This window comes from Cyprinus carpio, chromosome B12 (assembly GCF_018340385.1).
Source record: "Cyprinus carpio isolate SPL01 chromosome B12, ASM1834038v1, whole genome shotgun sequence".
Taxonomy (NCBI): domain Eukaryota; kingdom Metazoa; phylum Chordata; class Actinopteri; order Cypriniformes; family Cyprinidae; genus Cyprinus; species Cyprinus carpio.
Window position 1 is genome coordinate 18982694 of NC_056608.1, and position 25485 is coordinate 19008178.

A 25485-nucleotide genomic window follows, 5' to 3' on the forward strand; every position below is an offset into this window, starting at 1 on the left:
ACAAGTCTTTTTCTCCTGTCTTTGGACCTGTTTTCCCCTTGCACTTACCATGGTTGCTTAAAACGTTACATGGAACAAATCTGATCCTAGGTCAGGATTTCATCATCAAACCGCTCCCTGCAGGAGGGCCTCTCACTCTGGCCTTTAGTTGTTGTGAGAGCAATAGCTAGAGTCTGTGTCTATCTGCATAAGAATGCTGCCCACTTCACAGAGGAAGGAGGAGGGCCGCAAGAACTGATGAAAACTTTTCCTGTTCCTCCAAGCCCTTTCATTCCCCTCTCTCCTGTTTCTCAAAAATTGGCTGAGATGCACTCCTGCCAATGCATTTGCACCACTTTCAGAAATAAAACCTGCTTAAAAGGTGGATTTGAACATGTAAAATGCACGCTTATGAAACAGTGAAGTACAGACACTGGCCTAGTCAAACTTGATTTTAAGACCAAGATATCCACCATGCTTCCTCTAAGATAATCTTATCTGTAAGACAGTCCATGTTTAAATATTTAGTAATGCATTGGAATGCAGAAAAATACCCACTTTCTTTTTTTCCTCATATCATTGCTTCAGGGTTAAATAGCTATAGCTGAAAGTCTGAAAATGTAAATATAGTAAGGTTTAGGGTTAGATAGTGGCTAGTTGTCACACAAGTTGTCTGTATTTCAGTATAGGCTAACTATAACGTTTTGAATTGATTAATTTTAAATCAAATTTTAAATAATTTTCAAAGTTTTTAAATTCCTTGTTTTATTTTTGTGATTTTTTTAATGATTATTTTACTTTCCTTTATGTAAAGCACTTTGAATGACCATTGTGTACGAAATATGCTATATAAATAAACTTGCCTTGCCTTTCCTTGAATCGAATGTTTGCATATTTTCAATTTTTTAAATCTGTAAAAATCAGATTGACTTTAATATAAGAACAACACGTCTATACGAGCTCCTTCTCACAAGAATATATGTGTACAAGTTTGTGTGTGAGAGGGTCTGCATCTGCGTGAGAGAGGGAGAAAGGCACATTTCTCCTCCCATTGGCGACTTCGCGCGACGGCAATGTTGAGCAGTGCAGGGTTGATCATGATCATGTGACAGACAGCTTTGGGAGAGAACCGCTCTGAACACAGAAACATCAGGCGCAACTAAAGGAGTTTCCACTGCGCGAGAGACAGAGCCTACAAGTGAACATTGCCCTGCTTTGAAACCGTTATTCACACGCTCTGAACGACGGTCTGTGGAAAGTTCTGGGGAGAAACGTTTGGTGGCGATAAAACATTCTGTGTAGAAGAGGACAGACGCACAAATCTCAGCGGGCATGCGGCAGTTTTTGGAGTTATTTGACGGCAAACACTCTACAAACAAATAAGAACTTTCACGCAGATTCCTTTCGTTAATCGCGTCATTAGTTGTTGCTTATTTTAAAACCGATGATTGGGGGTGATACAAAGTTTCAACATTGCGTTTGAAAAGTAGCAACATCGGGGCAGGGCTTTGGAATAAAACAGGGAAAACATATCAAACTCCTCCGTTTGCTTTTTTTTAGGGGGCTGTTGTGTTTCCCCGAATTGTAACACCTTTTTGAGCTTTTTTGGAGGGTATTATTTTAAACATGGTTGGGGAAATGGAAACGAAGGAGAAGCCTAAGCCGACTCCTGATTATCTGATGCAGCTCATGAACGACAAGAAACTGATGAGCAGCCTGCCAAACTTCTGCGGTATCTTCAACCATCTCGAGCGACTGTTAGATGAAGGTGAGAGTTCTACACACTTGATTTAGGTTCGTAAGAACTGTGGCTGCCTTCAGATTTATCCTAAATATGTTGGTGTTTTTATTTTTCAGTTTCTTGCTTGTTGTAAACAAGCCCCGGGGTTTGTAAATAATATCTTTTGATTTTTTTTTTCATCCCAGTGAAAATTACATCGATTACAAAATTGCTACATTATTATGCCAGTTGGTGGCGACAAGTGGGAGTCATTTAGTGAGTACGAGTGAGCGAGTCTTTGAATCTTTCACTCACTGATTCGTTGTTAAAGTCGAGTCTTTTAGGACTGAAACAAATCTTATGATCCTTTTTTAAAAATGTGCATTTATTAATCTAGACTACAGACTTACATGTTTAAGCATCATATGTGTTTTACCATAGAAGACAAAAGAGGAACATTTAAGCTGGAAGTAACTTTAATACACTATATTATAGAGACAAAAAGTAATTTCTATAATTTATTCATCCTTTTCCTCTATTTCTTGTGAACGAGACTACCTCACTCAACCTGAAGAGGGTGTGTTCTTTCTGTTAGTCCAACCAATGAAATACTTATTTACAACTGTGCTCAAATTCTATTGGCCTGTGGTTTACTCAATATATCCAGGAAAGCAGTCAAAAGGAATTAAAGATATGAGTCAGTAAATGAGAATGATTTGTTCCTGATGAAAGAACACGTTTGCTTAGGACTATCGCTTATTAAGTCTGTTCAGTCTTTTAGACTGTAACAATCTAGAATCTTATGTGGCAACAGTATCAAATTTTGAAGTTTAACAGGCATCATAAAAGATTTCAAATGGTATAATTGTTTCCCTAAATGACAGTAGCTGAAAACATTTTCTAATTTGCTCAAATGAATCAATTACATGACCTGGAAACATTTCTGATCAAAACCACACAGACTGATTAAATCTGCACAGATGCATCCAATCACAAAACATCATTCTGGGCCATGGCGCAGTTGGATGATACTCAGATTAGAGGAACTACTGGCTGTCATTGAGACTAGCCTAATTGTTACTTTTGTGAATTTAGTGGTAGGACTATTTATAACATACTACAGTGGCAAGTCATCTGCATAGGCTCTCCAGACCAGGAGTGCATTTCCCAAAACCTTTGTTAGCTAACTATGGTCATTAGTTTTCTATTGAACTCTATTGGTAGCAACGGAACTTGCAAGCATAGTTGCTTTTGGGAAACGCACCCCTGGTTGGTATTGTAACGCAAGGTTTGTACTTATTAAAGCTGGAGTTTACTCAGGGTTGATGAAATTTTAACACATTTGAATGTTGCAGAGTGCATGTAACCAGCAGTTTTGCTCTAAGAATGCTGAGGAAGCTGAGGACCTGATAACAGAATCACTTCTCTCTTTCTCTTTCACGTTCTAATCATACAGCCCATAGCCATGGCTTATTTCATTCTCAATTTATTGCTGATAATCCAGTGTAATAATATAAAGGTTATCACTGCAAAACTTTTATGGAGAGAAGGGTGATCTGTTAGATTTATAAATCCACAGTATTTTACAATCCATTTTTAGAGTGAATTCAGTCTGTCTGGTTCTTTAGTACACTGAAACTCTCTAGATTCATCATAACTCACCAATAGGTTGTGGCATATTGAAATATGTGTCATAAATAACCTCGCTAAGCCTGGGTTTTTCAGCTCCTCTGTTTAGAGCTAATTTAGTCTTGCCTGTTCTCTTTATTCAAGCATATTGCAAACTAGATGGAGCTCTTAAAATGTTGATTAGCTGAAAAATAGGTAGAATATCTTTGATCTAGATTTCCTCTCACTATTACAGAGGGGTTCCAAATCACCCACTGCCTTTTGTATAGCTTTATTATCTCATATATTTTCCTTGTATGAGGATCCCAGTTCTGTCAGGTTATTGTAAAGAGGTTACTATATAATAAGCTTGGTATTTTGCTTGAGCACTTGTAGGCTACTTTTTCTTTTCACACCCAGTGTGTTTTATGATGCCAGAGAACTCATTTGTGTCTGCAGTTTCAAATGTGTTCTTTTGGAATATATATATATATATTTTTTTACATACAGGTCAGCATGCTTACAGTTCCAGTTGTTTATATAGGGTTTTAAAAACTTGCTCTTAGTGTGTATTGTATTTGTAGTGTTTTAAATTAATACAAGCCATTACACACAATATTTGATAACTCATATTTGATATTTTGCTGTGTTGTTTCCAGGTTTTTTAAATCTCCAGCATGTGTTTTCCAAGTGCTGCTCTTTTCTTCACACTTCTTTTGTTCCCTCTAAGGAACAGATATTCTGCTGGTATGCTGCTTATTGAATTATTTGAGTAATTAAGCCATCATGGAAGAAAAATATCTGGGAGAGGATCCAGAAGCAATGTTGAACCTCTCTTTGAAAACACTGGCTTTTCCTTTTCTGATTTAGATATAAAATGGGACTACAGAGCCCCAGGGGGACCTAGCAGTGAAATTGTTGCAAAATGTGCTTTTTTTTTGTTCTTTTTACTGAAACTGTTCTGTTGCCTTTTCTTTTATTATTGTGTAGGATAAATAATATTGGGCTTGTTAACCGCATTGCACAAATGTTATTGTTGGAGGCACTTTCAATAAATAGGCTGCAAAATAAGGCCAAAAAAGTGGTCCGCCAAAGAAGGTGCTTAAACTTAAGCATATCATCAACCCCAAAGGTCAAATATTGTATGTTTTTTTTTTTCCCTCTTCATTTCATAAGAGTTTTTTTTTTCTTTTTCCTCTAATTGTTCTAAATGAAGTTTAACCCCCTGACTGAAATTAAAATACATTTTTTAATTTATAATTATTTTATAAAATAAACTTGAATGCTTCCCATAACTTAAAAAAAAAAAATTTCTTTGGTTGTATTTTATATCAATGAACATTAAATAAATATTGAAACTAAATATGTATAAAATAAAAACTTTGTTATTCCTATAATTTTAAATATTTAAAATGGTGTATTTTCTATCAATAAATGTTAAATAAACATTGAAATTAAATATACAAAATGTATGAAATAAACTACAGGGTTCCCAAAAATTAAAGAACAATATTTGTTAGTATTTTCTATCAGTAAACATTAAATAAACATTTAAATTAAATGCATTAAATTTATAAAATAAATTACAGGGTTTACCTGAATTAAAGAAAAATATTTGTTTATGTTTTCGCATACCACTTGGCTTAAAGTTTGCATTTTATGGAATGCGCCTTAAACATTGGTATTTTTAGGAGTTATCTATCTTTATGCTTGTATTGAAGTCTGCCACTTAAATCAGTAATTTGGTAGTTTTCTAAATGTCTCCATAGCGTCATGTATTCCCTAAAGGGGTGGAAGTTGCTCCAGGCAAATGTGTTAGGAAAGTTAGAATTCTCAGTGGTGTCTTGACCTCTGATTGTCCTCACATTATGGTCTTCTTGGTTAAAGAGTAAAGCATGGTTCTTTGGTCACCCCTACAAACATAGACTGGCACATGACCAATGAATGAAGGGATGCCACTCTGACCTAGATGCATCATATGACCGTGACAAGAGCACACACAATGATCACATGGTTCTTCATGAATCTGTCACCACTTCATGACTGTTAGAGGTGCTGAATGTTCCACAGACGGAGATAAGTGTTTGTGTGTGTGAGAGAGTATCAGGTATGAATGTGTGTTCCAGGAAACATTTAGTCACTTTACACATATAATTGTGTCCATTTATCTATTATTTAACATAATTGTTTATATACATGCTGTCCTGAAATTTCGTTCAATATGAGTGAGTCTGAGTGAGTGTAGTTATATGACCTTTTCATCTCAGAATACATGTGACATCAGTGCTCTTTGATTTTCACTGCATTAAGCTATTGCCTCCTTAGCTAGATCCCGTGACACAGACGAAGCGAGATACAGAAAGGGCACGGGTCGAGGGGACGTCGACTAGACAGATTCCCTCCAATTTCTGCAAAGTTCAGTCAGGACAGATGTCGCAAATTTAATATGCGCTAAAAGAATTTTTCTGAAACACTTCTCTATAGGGAACAGGTGAATGAAATGGGCTGAACGCACTGTTTAACCCCACGAAAAGCTACATCGGGGAGTCATACTATTTATTATTATATTTAGCATCAGAAATCTTTTTATGGAATTAGAAAATGTTTTATTATTAAATTCATATTTTACATTTACGCTCCCATTCAATAGTACCATCAAAAGTGACAGTAAAGACAAAAAAAAATGTTTCAAATCAATGCTATTTTTTTTTAAATGTTCTATTTATCAAACTATCCTGAAGAAATGTATCATTCCACAAAAAAGTCTTAAGAATGGTTTTCAACATTGATAATAAATGTTCTTGAGCAGCACATCAGCTTATTAGAAATGATTTCTGAAGGATAATGTGACACTGAAGACTGGAGTAATGATGCTGAATATTCAGATTTTACATCAAAGGGATATATATATATATGATAATAAATGTTCTTGAGCAATATATATATATATATATATATATATAGATATATATATATATTAAATAATATTCAAATATTAAGCAGTTAATTAATATTGTAATATTTCACAATATAACTGTTTTTATGTATTTCTGATAAAATGATTGCAGCATGGGTGAGCATAAGAGACTTCTTTCAAAAACTTTCAAAGACTTTTGAATGGTAGTATATATTCTGTTATATTTATATCATCCTTTTAAATTTTGTCATTACAGAATTTTACACATTTAGATCTACGGTATGACATCAGTAAAAAAAAAAAAAAAAAAAAAAAAAAAAAAACAGTGAAACAGGATATTTAGTGAGAAATAATGTAGGACAGGACATGATTTCATCCATCAGGAATTTAGTGGTTTCTGAAAAGTGGTCACACAGACAGTTGGTTTAAAATTAGGAATCCTTTGTGATATCCACCAAAAAGGCAAGTCGTTTTAGAGGCAAAAGTTTTTACATTTTGATTACAAAAACATTATTATTATTATTTAATTTTTTATATGGAATAACATTCATAATTGGCCTCAACTGATTTAATTCCCAGAGTAAAGCTAAATAAATACTGGTCCACAAAGGGATACAACACATCTGGCTTTGAATCTCAAACAATAAGAGTTTGTTTTAATAATGTTTAGATAACTCAGTTTTCACAGTGGCCTTTCTGAATTAAACTGCTTTGTTTGGCAGTGGCGACAGATGTGCCTGGAGCTATGAAGTGGCAGTTATAATGTTATTTTCAGGTCACATCTCGTGCCTCTGTGTCAATCCTCATGTCTTGTGTGTTTGTGAAGGTGCTTTTCAGTTGTCCCTTTGTGTCTAATTTTTCTTTGTCTCCCTTTAGCTGTTTTCTTTGATAAGATAAATGTTGATTATCGAGCGTGTCAGTGATCTCATCAGTCTCCTGCTCTTCCCAGACAGCTTTGCTTGCATCTGTAAATACTCAATACTTATCTCACCCTTAACTGCCAGTTTGCCCGCAGTAGTCTTCTTGACACCAACAGACAATCTCTCTCAGCCTAAACGCAATCAGCAATCATCCAATCACCACAGCATATTAGTGCTGACCATCACAATCACATCATGATGTTGTAGAGCTAACAATCAGAGTGATAAGCACAAGCTGCACATTCTAATTTTCTGATTGCCAGGAGAATCAGGATGACCTTAAAGGAAAAATCTGTCATTTGCTCACCAAATGTTGTTCCAAATCCTGCTTTTTTTTAGTAAAGAATGTTAATTTTGATGAACAGATCAAATGTTTAGTCTTTATTCTCTTATAAACCTGCTGTAGCTTTTAAGTGAAATATAATGCCTTTTGAACATCATGTCAGGTTGGATATCAATGAGATAATCAAACATTATTGGTTCTTGCGGCACATCTCGTATCCAAACATTATTGACGTCAAACTTGGCACCATGTTTGTTTTATAGGTACGACAGAAGGCAAATTATTTAAATTTGAGTCTGTTTGTCATGTTATCGTATGGTTTCTAAATAACTGGAATAGTGCATGAATAATAATAATAATATAGACTACTTTTATACTGTCCTTTTTATGATGTTTATGAGACATATACGCAACGGTCCAATTATTTTGGATTAAATATTATTAAAATGCATTAAATTGATGAAAAGTGACAGGAAAGATAAAATTATTATATTTTTGTTTTGTTTAACTAAATGCAGCCTTGCTGAGTAGAATTTAATGACCCCATTTTTTTAAAGTAGTGTATATGGGAAGAGCTCTCAAAAACTCTTCTTATGTATTCCAGACCAAATAACAGTTTATGGGCTTGAAACATTGGGATTATTAAATAATGACATTTTTATGCTTAAAAGTGGGATGTCATAAGTTATTGGTTAAAAATGACTGTTGCAATTGAAATAGATTTGCTTTCACCACAGGTATTTGGTCTGAAGAAGGCATTCAGTTTGAAGATATATTGTCAGAGCGAAGGGAAATATTGTTCTTGCATGTACACATTTGTTTTTACACTGTCACTAACAGCCTGACAATTGCAGTAACTGTGGTGTCTTCTCTCTGTGTGAAAACGAAGGAGAAGTCGGACAGTTTCCTGGCAGTAGACGAGTATCCAGATGGTTTCACTGTTTGCGGTCTACTCTTTCATCCCTTTTGCAACCTTTTCTATCTTTTATTATTATTTTTTTACCTTTCTTTCTCACGTTTCCTCTGTTCATCTCAGCGTCTCTCATCTCTCCCACACTGCCACAGATGGCCAACTTCACTGTCTCTGTATGGGAGATCTGTTTCTGTTCCAAAGTCTTAATACTCTCCGTTGCATGACGTACACTTTACTGTGGAGTGGTATGTAAAATATGAATAATTAAATAAAATGATTTTACTTAAGACTCATCAGTGGCAACTTATAACTGCAGGAAAAGAGAACTATATATTTGTATGATGAACTAGATATATGCATGAGTAAATACATTATAAAATATATTAAAATGGATATATGTATTAATATACCAATTGACATATGCATTAATATAATAATTAAAATGTAATTTATTTCTTTGATTTCTGTGAAGACTTACTCCAATCTTCTGAGTTGTGTGATCCTTCAGAAATCATTCTAATATGCTGCTTTGGTGCTCAAGAAACATTTCTTCTTATCAATGTTGAAAACAGTTGTGCTGTTTATTTATTTATTTATTTGTAGAAACTGATATTTGAATAGACAGCCTTTCATAAATGTTTTGTTTATAATGTATAGTTTTTATCATTATTTCCAATTCTGTCTTTATATGAATTTGTGTGTCTATGTGTATGTGCACTCATCTATTCAAGCCTTATGTAATGGCACATACTGTGAAGCAGTGTTTGGTTGAGTAACCGCTTTGTCTTTATGCAGTGTCCAGCATGGTCTGGAGACCGCCAGCTCTCGCAGGCAACAACACTTTTGTTCGCTAAACGACCAAGGAATGTGTCTGACATCTCACATTAAATCACGCTTGCTTTTCTGCCAGCACATATCTCTGATTTCCAGATCTTTCTTTTAAACCATTTCAAAAAGTCTACAAACTGCATCCAAATTTCCCTGTTTGAAGTTGATATAGGCACAAACTTCTCATGGCTGACACTAAAAGTGTGAAAAATACTAAAGGTGTCAGAAGAAGTAATTTAAGCCAGACGCATGAGAGTGTGTCATTAATAAATAACAGCAACCGAATAGGTTATCTGTAGCACTGTGTGTTTAAAGTGCAGGAGTGCAGCTAGCATTATGGAGGTGATATTTATGTCTCAGTGATGTAGCCATTTCTTGCCTGCTGCCATACCAGACCAACTGTATCATACTGTAGTATTGGACAGCTCGTTTCAGATGACAGTAAACAAACACAAACTGTAATCAGAGTCCTCTTGTGCTCTCTCTCTCTCTCTCTCTCTCTCTCTCTCTCTCTCTCTCTCTCTCTCTCTCTCTCTCTCTCTCTGTCACACACACACACATGTAAATGATGGTCTACAGCAGCAGTAGGAAGGACTATCTCACTGTCTGTCTGTGTAGTGGTTTTCCAGTGTCGACCAGTCGCCTGTAATGTTTGTTTTTAGTGCACTTGAAGGTTGTGCTAATAACAGCTAAACTGGGGGTGGAAAATTATATGTCTTATGTCACCTCAGCTGTTCTTCTGGTTTAAACAGACCGTAGTATTTATTTTATGGTTATTTTTTTCATTTTCAGTCTATTTATGTATTTGTTCTGTAATAGTTTTTACCACGGAATCTCCATTTTAACCAAATAGTCATTGTTTCCAAGCAGATCCAAAATGTTAAGTGTTTTCAAATTGAATTTTACTAAATGAACACAAGGAAGATTGATTTTAATGTCAGAATTGGTTTTAATTTGCACCAATTTAACAATATGTAAAAATATTTGTATTAATAGTAAAAAATTATGAAAATAGCCTGCAGAGTCTTCTTTGAACATTTTGTTTAATGCCATAAACAGTTGAATTTATTTCCAGAAGTGAATCGAACTCACCCCTTATATAAAGTAATTTTTGCTTCTGAATTTATGCTTCTGAATGATTCACCCCAAAATGAAAATTCTGTCATTATTTATTCACCCTCTTGAGAACAAGTGAGGTTTGTTCTTGTTCATCAAGCAAGCATGGCATTTACCATGTTTGGTAGGATTTAAAAAAAAAAATGTTCTAAAGATGAACGGAGGGTGAGTAAATGTTGGCATAATTTATATTTTTGGAAGAGCTATTCTTTTAGCTTTAACAGATGAATAAAAACTATTAAAATTGTGATATTCACATTGTTGCTTGTTTAATATTGCCAGCAGAATCATTGTGAATATTGTATATATCGCCCAGCCCTTGTGACTCATGGGATAAATCATGCTTAGTCCAAAGTTTTGAGGCTGTCCACACAAAACCCAGTATAAACTTCTGACTGACTGTTTAATCTCTTTTCAACCCTCAATATAAAGTGACCAATTAAACCAATTTCATGTGTAAGTGCCAGAATGTGTAAATTAATCGGCTTTGAGCAGTTTGAGCTGATGTTTGGATTTGTGCTTCATTGTGGGACTTCGTATGACTGATTTCACTGCGAGGGTTTATTTTATCAGCTCTGTTCTGAATGATAGCATATGGGCAGATGAAACCAGTCCTAATGTAACCAGTTGGGATTTATTTAAAACATTGTAAATCGGAAAATGCTGTTTTAGGAATGCACTCGTGCCAAGAGCATGTGTTGCATGTAATTGAGTGTAAATGCGCTTGCGTTCACTAATGTAAGACATATGAGAGACATTGAAAACAATCCTGGTCGATCTTCAGGACTGAGTGGTGTTGTCGGTGGAATTCAGAGGACCACAGCCTGCTGAGTACTGTTGAGTTATTGCTTATGAGATCTTGTTGAGGTTCTCGGCTTTGCTCTGGGAGGATCCTATGGGAGCCCAGCAGGCTACGGCTAGCTCAGCTCAGGGTTATATTTAGGTCATTTTAATCTGCAGGCCTGGGCCATGCTTTGATGTTGTCATTTTGAACCATATTGTTCATCAGTGTAAATCCATTCTAATATACTGCTGCTTCTTCCCAATATCCTCCAAAGAGCTTTTGTTAAATAATAATTATTGCTTCAGTCTTTTAAGCTGGTCTCTTTGGAATTCCTCTGTTTGGACCGACGAGCATTCAAAAGGCTGGTGTCTGATTCACTCTTTATGAATGCACATCATGGTGCGCTACTTTCCTCCATGGCTGGCTGGGCTCTCATGCCCTTTAGGAGTTGTTTTTGAATTAAGTAGCTGCATGAACTCTTCAAAACTTCTGCAAGTCACTTATAACCGAAAGTATGTCTATTCTCTGTTTTTAAAGATAAAGGGAACGACTTTTATGGATCAAGCTATGTGGAAAACTGCATTGTTTGTGTAGATAATACAGTTTTTCAAAGAAAGTAAAATATTTGACATGAACTTTGTCGAAGTTTCCTCTCTCAGATTTTAAACCTTAAATGGATGATTCACCCAAACATACAAATTCTGTCATTTACTCAACCTAATGCCTTTCCAAGCCTGCAAGCATATTTTGTAACCAAAAAACTTTGGTACACATTAACTTCTATTGTATGGTCTAAAATCACAGAGACATTTTTCACAATTTTTTCTTCTATGATCCACAGATGAAAGTAACATTTAAAGGTTTGGAATGAGTAAATGGTGGCAAAATTTTCATTTTTAGATATGGCTTTAGATATAATCTCTAACCAGGTTTTCATTCAGAGTTCCTTTATTTAATTGAGTTTTTAACATGTCTGTTTGACAGAAATTGGACGGGTACGGAAGGATATGTACAATGACACTCTGAACGGCAGCACAGATAAAAGGACTTCCGAGCTCCCAGATGCTGTGGGGCCCATTGCACAACTCCAAGAGAAACTCTACGTGCCTGTCAAAGAATACCCAGATGTAAGTATTACTTCAGCGCTTTTCCAAAATAGAAATTTCAAGATATATATTTCAAGAAATAGAAGTTTAATCCTTTGTTGGTCACTTACTAAGACTATTGTATAGATTTAATTTAAGTGTTCACAAATGCTTCCCAGTACGCTTAATGTTTTTCTTCAACTCATAGACTGTTGGGCAGTAGTTTACAGTTGAATCTCCATCAGTGCGGGTGTGTTTCTGTGGGTAAAGCAGGTGATTTATTGATAAGAAGAACGAGTTTGGTCATGTATGCAAACAACATTAAGGTCAATAAAGCTGTTTTACAGCAGATTAGTATCTTAAAATAATCACCGCATTCATGGTATTACTGGAATAATAATGTACAGTCAGAAACTAGGGTTGGGCGATGTCTACAAATTTGGCATCGGACGATGTCTACTGTGAAACATCGCAATGGATGATGTCATCAGAGGGTGGAGTTTAGGGGGTGTGTCCGAAGCATGAATCCTTATAAGGGAAAATAACTAATGATTCCTTACACCGTGTCTACACCGGATGCGAGCGGCGCAACAAAATACTATAAAATCACTGATCTATAATAGAGATTCATTATATAGATAAGTCAATAGAACTCATTATAATCAGTGATGCTGTCTATGGAAGATGGACGATTGCTTCATCTATTGGCCCAACCCTATCAGAAACTGCAATTTTATCTGCTGTAATGTGTTTATGAGGGCATACAATGCACCTTGACTAGTGCATGTAAACAGAGAGAGGCATGTAGTAGTGTTAACACATTTTTGTAGATTACTCAGATGACAGAAAATTGGAAATTTGTTCACGAAAATGCGTTTATGACTAATATTTCATTATTTTACACTTTGATTGTCTTACCTTAGACGTAGACTCAGGGGATCATGAGAATCCTGCACCAGACTGATCCAATTAACTTGTCTCTGCCAGGACAGCAATAATAAAAAGACAATAATTAGCATGGTAAATATTGCTAAATATTGCGAGTCTATGCATTGTTGCATTGCACTCTCAGTTTGTGCTTCTTATTTGAATGCATCGTGACTGTTGAATCCTTTATACAAGTGCAGCTTTCATACTATTCTCAGAAAATGTAATTTATGCAGAAACAGTCATCAGGCCTGAGAGTGGATTACGAGAGGAGCCCAATCTGAAACGTTTGTATGTCAACTGAGCAAAGTGTTGGCACGTACGTTTTCAGTGTCCTTTTTATCTTGACCGTCTTTACCATTGAGGCTGTGTTTAAGGAGACAGTAAGTTGACAGAGTAGTGTTTGAGGCTGACAACTCTCACGTTTCTCCTGTCTTAAAGAGCTGATAAGAGTGATAGTAGGGTCAGGGTTAATCGAGTTTGAATGAGAGGCGCGTAACAGGGGCTTGTCTATTATCTCTCGTTTAGTTATAATTAACCTCTGTGCATTGTCTTCTATATCAGGACGAATCCCAACCAACAGCACTTGCGCAAATGTGTGAAATTAACTTGTTTTAAAAGTATGTAGAAGAAATGAGAAGCTCTAGAATGCAATATATCTCATTCTGATGCTGGTCTTGCATCAAGTGAAGACATTTTGAAGGAAGAAAAGCTTTTGAATAGATTAGCCTGATAGATGACAACACACAGGAACTTCTGAACTGGTATCTGCTGTCTAGTGTATTAAAATGTGATACATTTTGACAACCTGCTCAGAATTTCCCATTGTTGAGTGACTTATTGAGGTCACAAACTTCATAAAGCAACAAAGTCATTTGTAACTGCGCACCGCCAGCACCAGTAGGTCTTATTGTAGGCAGTAATGCTCAATTATTGTGATTATTCAGTCTCAACAATAAGGATTTTTCTGGCCTATTCAGATCTTTAATTGCCCGCCCAACATTTTCACTGGCCACACCTCCTTATTAGTTGGCTACATGACTAATAATACCAAACTACAAAAACGCTTTTACTATGAAATAGTGGCATATATTGCAATGTAATACAGATTTCTCATTTTCTACCATTTCTATTGATGCTTTCAAGACTATCAGTAACTAATACCTACTTACTGTTATTTTGACATAACTTTGTCAACCAGCTAGAGTTACCTTTAATCAGTTACATTCAAATTCAACTGTCCAGATCCAGTGTGCAAATCTCAGAATACCTGATGTTTACATTTGATTGGAAAATTGGAAGATACTGATAGTGTAAAAAATAATATTGAAAGATGCTGTTAGATTGCCTCCACCTTGTGTTTCCTCGTTACACTTTGTGATGGTCGTTTTGATAGATCAGTTGGAGACACAACAAATCCTTATCTTATTTGCAGCCATCAATCATCAGGCTTGTTTTGAGAGTGACTTTGCTCCCCTTTAATAGAAGCAGATTTCCGATAATCCTGCAGGAAACTGTCAGGGTTACCATCATCCCACCATCAGTGCCAAGTATGGGTGAGAGACATGCAGGTCACTGGCCTTTATGTCCTCTATTGCCTTGTGGATAGAATGATCTAGAGCATCATCCCTGCTTTCATAGTCTATGTGAAAACAAATGTGGACTTTGACGAGGAGATGGGAGGGGTGGGCTATGATGATTAGTTTTCCATTCTGCATGCTCTCACTCGTTCAGAGTGATTCTGAGGCCGCCGCCTCAGTCTGTCATCCTCTTCCCACTCTTTTCACTCTAGCTGTAGACTGGTAATGAGGTTTTTCAAGTGCTTTATTGTTGTTCATTGAGAGCCACACACTTTAGATGAAGTTATTGAACTTGTTAAAAAGCAAAAGAAAAAAGACAGTGTTTACGTCATTTTGTTAGCATTCTGTGACTGTCTTTGTTTTTTAAAAAGAATAGTCCACCCAAAAAATAGAAATTCTCTCATCATTTTCTCACCATTATGTTGTCTCAGATGTATATGAATTTTCTAAAAAAATCTAAATTTGTGTTTATCTGTTATATACATCTTGGGTGGCTTGAGGGTGAATTATCCTTTATGGTAAATTTTTTTTTTCTTTTTTTTTTTTTAAGAAATTAATGCTTCTATTTAGCAAGGATGCATTGAATTGTTCAAAGGTGGCAGGAAAATCATGATGTTACAAAAGATGTATATTTCAAATAAATTGTTCTTAATTTAAACTTTCTATTCATCAAAGAATCCAAAAAATGTTTTCCACAAAAATATTAAGCAGCACAACTGTTTTCAACATTGTTAATAATAAGATTAGAGTAATGATGCTGAAAAAAATTCAACTTTGCTACCACAGGAATAAAGTGCATTTAAAAAAAATCTTAAAATAGAAATTAGTAATTTAAACTGTGATAATATTTCATTATAACTTTGTGATAATATAACAATTTTTATTGTGCTTTTGATTAAACAAAAAGCAACCCTGGTGAGCATAATAACTTAAAAACTTTAAAAAGGTAGTGTTTTTTTTTTTTTTTTTCCCTGAGGTCAACTTATAAAATTAGTGACTAAAAACACAAAAGTAGTTCCGCCTTTTTCTGACCCTTAATTTTTTATGTTTATTTTTGGTGTTCTCCCTTCAAGAAACATTCCATTCTTTTGTGAAATGAGAAATACTGTCTGATCTGCTTGCTGATCAGATCAGATTTTTGTGATTCTGTTTTGTGATTCACAGAAAATTACACACTTTGCAGCCTTAATCAGCATCACCTGGTAATCGGTGGGAATTTGGTTTGGAAATGATATACTGTACTTTAATTCAGTTGTGTTTTCTTTTAAGTTGAATAGAAGTGATGTGATTTTTATGTAGCTTACCAATAAGAATATCAGGAAAGTAGCCAGAAACATCTAGACTGACAAAAACTAAGTTCACCAATTACACAAACATTGCCTACAAACAGTATACACTACAATAACACAGACAGACATACAGACAGTGCCATCCACAGTACACAGTAGTCTGATGAGCTCATCTCTAAATATACACTACAGAGGGCCAACAACCCCCAGCAGCTGTGAGCGGCCTGAGAAGACATGAGCTTTAAAAGGAAGAGAATGCATTGTGACACTGAGAGAGATTCAGCTGCCTGGCTTATCACTCAACCCATTGTGACAGATAAGGTTAAATGCTGAAAGAGTGGCACAGCCACAGGCCCCCAAACGCAAAAAAGCACAATGTCCCAGGCTTGCGACTTTTAAAGGGACAACGCAATAAATCACACCACGGGTCGAGTCACAGCTCAACCGATCATTCAGTTTGCTTGACTGGTGGTTTCCATACTCATATGTCACAAAATATCATTTATAATGTCTAAAGGGTTTGATTGAGAGTTGAAATTAGTGGAAATGGATGGTTATATTACAGAGTAAACAAATTAACCATTCAGACATCTCCACTTTTGGTCACGTCTGAATTGAAAGGAATTTAAATTTAACTTGGGTTTGGAAAATATTTTCCAGTAAATGGTTGTTTTGTATGACTTTTAAAGCCAAAATCATGTTAATTGGAACATGAATTTGCATTGGAACAAAAGCAATCAAGCACTGTACCATAAGTCACACTGGCTGTTAAATACGGTAGTTATTTGTATTTTATATGACTCTTTGACCCCTATGTTAGGTTAAATTTGTTCCATGTGACTTGTGTCGGAACAGGAATAGGGTGGAGTATGATTAAGGCTTCCCCGTGGCAAATGGTACATTCCAAAACCGCAATTGGTCTCTAGATATTCCCCTTTCAATAAAAGAGGATTAGACATTCCAAACATTCTGCCAGGGTTTTCAAAGTCCCTTTGATTGAATTATACAATTATGTTACCATGCTGCAGATAACATCAAGCTCTGCCAAAGCTTCCATATGGGAGAACCATTAGCTGAGGGGATGATGGTCTGTGCTTTTAACCTTGAGGATGTGATTGTGGCTGCCTCTGCATCTCTATGCTGGTCTTTTTCAACTAAGTTGAACAGTGATTAAAAATCTCAGAACTATGAGCATATAAAATGAAGGTGTGTGTGTGCACAGTGATAGAAACACACTGTTCTGTCACATCGAGAGTGCAGCTAAAATTATTTCAGATCCATGTCAGATTTTCAGCACTGGGATGCTCATATCAGATGTGTGAAATGCAGATGTTTTTCACTGAAATAACTCCCTTGTTTTCTCTACCTTTTGATGTTTCCTCACAGTTCAATTTTGTGGGAAGAATCCTGGGGCCCCGGGGCCTGACAGCCAAACAACTGGAGGCAGAGACGGGCTGCAAGATCATGGTGCGAGGCAAAGGCTCCATGAGAGACAAGAAGAAGGCAAGACACTTTTTTTTATTTACTTTATTGCTTTTATTTTCACTTTCTTTCTTTTTTTTTTACTATATTATTGGTGGTAACCCTTTCATTTCCTTCTTTTATTATTTATATTTTCTCCTTTCTATTTAATATCTTTTGTCTTTTCCCTTCTTTTTTGCTTTCCTTTTTTACTATTTTGTGTCTTTTGATTCCTTTGCTTTTTTCAATTTTCCGTTTATTTGATTTTTGTTTGGACTAAATGGTGTAGGATCCCTTTGTTTTTCTTTTCTTTTAATCTAAAATTGAAGTACTTTTTGACCATATTTCTATTGCATGTTTTTTTTAGCGAGGAAGACCATGTAGTACTGCCTTTGCGCCAGCACATAACTAATAGATGCCAAATGGAAAGAGACAAAATCCAGGCGATTCCATTTTTAATGGAATTCCTGACAGAGTCTGCATGGCCTTACCAACGGTACAACTGAGGAAGATGATCTGCCTGCCTCCAAGGCTGCCTGACACAGAGGAAAAATGACTCGCATTAAAATGAAAATGAGTGCTATTAGAGAAAGGAGAATGCTCTGTTTTTCAAGCTCAAAGAATACTGTTTCACTTCCTTGTCTCATCCTACACCATTTAGTCCAAGTTTTTAGACTGGAGTTCAATTTGGGCAAGTTGCAAATATCCAATACTCTAAACCAACAAAAACAAGAACAGAACAAATAAGGCTACTGAAGACTATTTTTTAGTGTATTTTTTTGTGTTGTATATGTATTTTATGTATGTTTGTTTTCTTTTATTTTTGCTTTAATATGGTATATAGACATAAGCAACTACGAACTACTGTCTTGAGTTTAGGCCTGTATTTACAGACACATCTGGAGACAACTGTCTCCTTTTTGCAGAATAGAAATAATTGTTTTATCAGTTTAAGACTTTTGAGGATACACCATCTGTGTTTATTCCTCACAGCACAACTTCCACTGCCTACACTAGCATGCAAATAAAACGTTAAGAGAATACACAGTAAAATATTGGGTTAGAGGCGTTGATGAGATTCAGATTGATGGGGAATTAATGGAACACAATGAACCAAGATGCCTCAGGCAAAGCACGATTCTCTCACTGTATTGCACAACCTATGTCTAGCACACCAGAGATGCTTATAAATGCTGTTTCGTTGGTCAAGACAGAAAACAGACTGGTGGCTCAGCATTCTTAGCCAGAAGAGATGTTGCACATCTAGGTAGCTCAGAACATACAATTGAAATCGAAAGTTTAAGCCTCAGCTGTTTTCTCAAGTTTGACATAATTGTTTTCTGACAGCAGCCACTAGGCTTATGCTTTTCAAAATGCTCCTGTCATAAGAGCATGTCAAAATTAAATCTGTGAAGAGTGCTTTTGAACATTGCGCAAAAATGAGCGTTAGATTGTGAAACCATCAAGCCCTGTAGTGTTCTGCAAACTTAATTTCTGTAACACTGAAACTACTGTGACAGCAGCGCGAAACTTGTGCATAAATCCTATGAAAAATGATGGCAATCAAGGAACAGAGAGAAATAAGAAAAGTTACAGCCAGGGGCAAACAAGTCAGGCGTCAAATGGAGATGCCATCTGCATCTGTTCTCTTTGCCTAAATTGAATTTACTGTCACATTTCCCGGAATAAACACACAATAGGGTTAGGTTTCTGGTCTGTGAAAGGTGTTTGCTATTAGAATTATAAGGTTAGCTTAACATTAAAGTTTAGTTTTTGTCATCACATTTTTCTATGGCTTTTTTGTTTGTGAAACACAAAAAGAGAAACTTGGTAGAATGTCCTAGCTGTTCTTTTCTTTGCTGTATTATGCACAAAATTGCCTGCCCACCAAAGTAGGCCAGACGAAGACCTCTATGCATTGTGCTGCTGCTTAGATTGTTTCAGAGTCAAAATCACAGTTATTATTAGCACATAACCAGCTGTGCGCAAGACTGCAGCCTTATCGGATGCACACATTTGATCATCTAATTACTCTATTCTGAGGAGGTGGCAGCCACTTATTAGCAAATACAATGCTACCAACTGTGATCTGAGACTGGCGTCCCTCGGTCAAGGATGTGGCCAGGACGTCTATGTCTTTGTTTCTCTCATTCAAACTTTACCCTTGAGGCCAAGGCGATGTCTGTGATTGCTTGAAGTGGGAACCTCAGAAGGCGAGCGAGTTCGCAGTAATGGATTGTTCTGTAGGCCTGACCACATGCGTCGTAAACATAAGCCCCGCTGTGATGAAAAACCCAGCTGGAGACAATGCATTCAAATAAGGCTCAATGCTTGGGCCCGAACGCCCCATTTCCATGGCAACAAGCTCGTCACTGCTGTTGGCGGTCTGAACCCTGAGATAAACTGACAGTCACTTGTCTCCAGGCTAACTGTTGCTACATGTCTGTTGGTATTTTAGGTTTATGTCCATGTCTAGCTGCAAATAAAAGTCTAGAAAAGTTTCCATGGAAACTGGAGTGCCCGGTAGTCACAGGAAGTGGTCTGAACACTCAGTCAATCTGAAGTCTTATAAATGTCTCACTGTCATTTCCTGTCTCATCTCTGATTGTCCGTCTCTTTAGTTTTAGTCTTTTTGTCATTTTAAAATCCTGTTTAGACTCTCAAGCACCTCTGGGTTTTTATTTATAGTACAGTAGGGGTTGCACTAACTAGCTATTAACTTAACTCTAATGGCCAAATATACCTGAAATTAGTTTCTGCTAAATGCAGAATTAAACAATCTATCTGTCTGTCTGTCTGTCTGTCTATCTATCTGTTTATTGTTCTATCTCCCTATCATTATGTCTATATATGTATGGTTTGTCTATCTATCTATTGGTTTGTCTATCTCTACTATTAGTTTTCTACTTTAATCTAAAAATTTATGAATTTCATTTAATTTTACTTTCTTCAAAGTAAACTATTCAAATCGCAATTCTCCATCTTCTTTGATGTCTCAGTTCAAATTCAGGAAGTTGGTGCACAGCACTGGTTCTCAAACATCTCTTCTGTTTTCTGTGAACAGGAAGAGCAAAACAGAGGAAAGCCCAACTGGGAACACCTGAACGAAGACCTGCATGTCCTCATCACTGTGGAAGACTCTCAGAACCGTGCTGAGATCAAACTCAAGAGAGCCGTCGAGGAGGTCAAGAAACTCCTAGTCCCTGCGGTGAGTGATTTGTTTGTCTTTGTCCTCTGTGTATTTTTTGAGACTATATATTTTTTTAAAAATCACATCGATTCACCTCAACCAACAAGACTCATGAAAATGTTGCTTAGGCACTGATAAATGTATTTACTCTAAGGAGAACACGCATAACCGAAAGATCTGCGCACAGCAGGTCTTCTGTTTCCCCGTTAGTCGCTCTGCATCCTCAGACAGGTAGATGTGAGCGGGAAGCAGAGAACAGGGTTGCTTTCCTTCATGAGTATAAGCTTGGAGCCATTGAGCACACATGACTCCAGATGTGCAAAGGTGAGCACCATAGGCAGTTTTTACTAGGCTTAATTACCTTTGCTTATAAATTAATGAGGAGCACAGGACTGAAGGGTTGTTGCCTTTGATTATACATGACTCCAGATTGCTTGGGATGAAAAACCCCAGCAGGGGGACAAATGAGAAATTGTGGAGAGAAAGTCAGTGTTTTCCACATGTTGTTTTTGTGGGATTTTAATATAGCTATGAAGACATAGAAATATACAATTAATCCTTCTAGGCAGAGAAAACATTAAAAGAGGAGATTTGCAGGGTTTTTAGGGTTGAAGATTGATTTTATTTTTTAGTGTTTTTAGTATTTTTAATTAAGTTTTATTGTCATGTTTTAGATTTTTTGTTTGTAATGTTTCGTTGTCGTCTTATTTTTTTTTTTTTAATCCGTCTTAATAAAAAATATTTATGTTAATTACTTTTTTTTTTTTTTATTCTTTTTGTTTCCCATTTAAAAGTTATTAAAATAAAAAAAATGTAGGGCTGGATTATATATTATATATTTTCTTATTTATTGTTCCATTTCGTTCTGAAATATGTGACATGATTACAGAAGTTAAATGGGTTGTGAATCAGTGTTGTAAACTGCTATTTTAACTGATTCTGAAAATGATGCTGGTGTAATTATTTATGTTGATGGTGTTATTTTTATTTTTGATTACGTCTTTAATTTTTTTTTTTTTTTACGTACATTTCTGCCATATTAACTGACGGTCACCACTGATAAGCTACTTGTAGAAACTTAATTTTCTGTAAAGTTGCTTTTTAACGATTTGTATCGTGAAAAGCGCTATACAGATAAACTTGAATTGAATTGAAATATAAATATTGAAAAACTATAACTTAAAAAATGTAGAAATGTTGCCTACTACCGTTAATAAGTTTAAGTACTAAAATTTAAAGAAATTATTAAATGTAGAAATATTTGAAAAACCATGTAAAATGAAGTTAAACTAATTAAAATGAAAATATAATATAAAAACCTTATTTAAAATATTCATAAATACTGTAATGCATATAAATAAAGTATATACTAAAATTACACTGTTGCGAAAGCCATTTTGTGCCTGGTGTGCAATAAAGAAAAAATACTTCCTTGATTTTGTGATATTTCTTATCGTGAACAACAGCTATTTACCGTAGAAAGCATAATAGAATAGCGAGGGGAATTTGGGAAATTTGTGTAATTGTGGATTGTAATCCCTTCTCCTCTGCAAAGAGAGAGGGCTTCTGGACTCCCTGTGGCGCTACCATGGTAACCCTCTTGGGATGCACTGATCCTTGATTGACAGTTGTGCCCTTTCTCTGCAATGGAATCCTGAATGGGGAATAAGCTCTTTAGAAAGTTTAGCACTGTTTACTCCAGGAAGCTCTCGTCTTGAAGGTAAACCCACTGTGGTTGTGTTTGTCTTCATCAAACCAGCCAGGGGAAGAGTATTCCGCTTTTTTTCCTTGTCATTGTCTACTTGTTCAAACCTCTGAGAAATAACTTTTTGTATGATGTCTGAAGAAAATGGTTTTTATATATTTTTTTTTAAATTCAGATTTGTTCTAGTCAATGTCATGCACTGATGCCACTGAAGACTTCTTTCACCATTGTTATTTTATAAAATAATAAAGTGTAGAAAAACATTCTTGTAGTGTTTGTTTTCCAGCTCAATTCCCAAAATATTCGAAAGACATCTTTTCTCCAAAGATAATAGAATCGGGAGTCTTTCTGTTCTAACATTGTTTCATTACTAATTTGAATGGTGACTAAACTAAAGCTTTGGCATAACATATATATATATATATATATATATATATATATATATATATATATATATATATATATATATATATATATATATATATATATATATATATATATATATATAAACATATCTAACATATATAAACAATTCATCATGTAATGCCAGTTTTTAAAAAGATAATTTACAATACAGCACATACAGTTTTAAACAGGTTTTCTACTACTTTTACCCCACCAATATTCCTTCTAAAATCTAATGGGAAGGATGTGGCGTTCACTAGAATAATTCACATTTTATGCTGTTGTTGTCAAATTAAACTAATCATTGATCAGTATAATTATTATAAATGTTTAAATATATTTTCCCTAACACATAGTCTGACCTAGGGGCTGATATTCACTAGCTTCAGTCATTTGGCTGGCAGATCTCAGCAAAGTAAGCAGAGAGAAGGGTGGTGTGTACACACACACACACACACATATACACACACTGATCCCTGTTTGAAAAGCCCCGGTTTTCTTTCGCTTCTCTGCTTGCTGACATAGTTCATGTTATTCTGTGACTGTCTGCCATGCCCCTCCCTGACCTGCTCTGAACTGTCTGGGAGCTTGACGAAAATCCAAACTTAGTTGCTGATCTTTTCTCTCTTTTGGGCTTAAATTTTTATACCGTTGCTGTTAGCCCAGTGCATTTCCATCTGCAGATAAATCACTAGGAGATATACAATGGTTTAGATCAGTGTTTGTTTGTTCTAACTTTTTGACTCCAAAGCCTCCTGTAGTCTACAATATTTAAAGGCCTCATAACTTACCCAGTTGTTTATGATTTTTCTGGATAAGAATTAATAATAATAATAATAAGCTCAAAATTACTTCCTGATAATATTTTGAGAGCTTGCTTGGCATAACTAAAAAAAGGTAAATAAATTTTAAATATGTATTTTACATATTGTATATCATTTTATATTTGCTAAGAGTTTTACATGGCCTTTCCAGGTCTATAAAAATCTTTAAACATTAGGCTACCTCATATATCCAGGTTTTTCAAGACTGTGGAATAGTCTAATACTATCTCATGCATTCTGACTTATTTACACTGCTAAAAAGTTGGATTCTCATGTTAAACATGACCAAGTCTCAAAAAGTGAGTTGGATGTATGAAGAAGTATTTCTGTGCCAAAAACACTCATATAAGTTCATATAAGTTTCAGAAAGTTATTTTCACATTTGGCCCTGTATGACATCATAAAGGGTGGGATTCCTTGTGAACTGTTTAAGGGGAAAACAGCTTGTAGGATGAGCATATGGAAAACGGAGAATGTTGAGAGGCGCTGATCCCTGCATCTGCTGTTGAGAGTAATAAGATCTGTTTCTTTAACCTCCTGCTCCTTGGGCCTGGCTTGTTTTAACAGTGGCAGAGTAAATCATCTGCTAGCTGTTAGCAAGTGTGTAACATTAGCTTCCCTGCACCACTGCACTGCCTTCTCAAACATTTTAGCAGACAAAAATTTCAGTTGAGCTTTTTAAGTAAGCTTATAAGTGTTAAATTATTCCTAACAGCTTTTTTTCCTGTGTGTGTGCAGGCCGAAGGTGAAGACAGCTTGAAAAAGATGCAGCTGATGGAGCTGGCTATTCTCAACGGCACTTACAGAGACGCCAATATCAAGTCACGTAAGAATGACATTATCAAACATCGACCTGTGTTTGTGCAGTTTCTCTTTCCCTCAAATATCAGTCTCTTTATATAAAACTCAAGTATTTTTAAATTTGTATCTGTCTTTTAAACACAACTCATCTCTTTTGGGATTTTTAGCTTTATGTTGACATCACTTGCAAGTTATAAACCAGTTTTCTTCAGTTAAAGGAATAGTTCCGTCATCATTTACTCACCCTCATGTCGTTCCAAACCTGTATGAGTTTCTGTCTTATGTTGATGTTTTAAGAATTCTTTCTTCTCTAGTGTCTTCACAATTCTTTCTTCTCTAGTACATAAAAGAAGATATTTAGAAGAATGCTGATAGCTAAACAATTGTGTTTGGTTGTTGATGCAAGAAAGAAAGAAAGAACATAAGAAAGAAACTTAAAAAGGTTTGGAACAACATGAGGGTGAGTTAATGATGACACATTTTCCTCTTTGGGTGAACTGTTCCTTTAATTCAATCCAAACCACTTAACATACATCTTGCACTCAAGTCTTTTTGTAGATCATTTCAATTTTAGGTATGCTGTCTATTTTTGGTTTATGAGAGCTTTTTTAAAAATAAAGTTTGAATTTTGAATCTAATAGACTATAATAGAAACCTAAACTTTTCTTTTGTTGCCATGAAAGCACTGTCCATGTGGATGAGTTAAAATGCACATTTCTAATTTATTTTTGTGTGAAAATATTTGCATAGCTACTAGTTTACTTTTTGAAATTTAAGTCAAGGTAGATTGATTAGCCCCTCGATTTCTTTTCCCCCTCACATCTTTGTGTATTTGCTTTTGTGCATCTTGTTTAGCAGCCTTAGCCTTCTCCCTGGCCGCCACAGCCCAAGCTCCCCGCATCATCACCGGCCACTCCCCGGTGATGCCCACTGCGGCACTGCGTACACCTGCACCCGCCGCACCCACCCTCATGCCCCTCATCCGGCAGATCCAGACCTCTGCCATCATGCCCACGGGCACGCCCCACCCTGCCCTCGTACCCCAGGCGGCTGATTAGTGAGTCATCTTTTATGCATACTATTATTACTACTACACCTTGGCCCAAACTTCATTTCTTGAATATCCTATTGACTCAAGTGGTGTTTTAGG

At 35.8% G+C, this 25485-nt stretch overlaps 1 protein-coding gene across 2 annotated transcripts; it reads left to right on the forward strand.

Annotated features, from left to right (window-relative positions):
• The first annotated feature begins 986 nt into the window (after nt 1–986).
• Nucleotides 987–25409, forward strand: LOC109100231 (QKI, KH domain containing, RNA binding 2). Of its 2 annotated transcripts, none has more exons than XM_042735877.1 (6): nt 987–1747; nt 12053–12195; nt 17336–17452; nt 20475–20618; nt 24273–24360; nt 25194–25397. In XM_042735877.1, exons 1-6 carry the CDS (start codon nt 1606–1608, stop codon nt 25391–25393), a joined length of 834 nt encoding a protein of 277 aa, XP_042591811.1. In that variant the 5' UTR covers nt 987–1605; the 3' UTR covers nt 25394–25397. The 2 variants fall into 2 exon arrangements, with proteins under 2 accessions (XP_042591811.1, XP_018969268.2); XM_019113723.2 differs by having other exon boundaries at nt 989–1747; nt 25191–25409.
• Nucleotides 25410–25485: the final 76 nt, after the last annotated feature.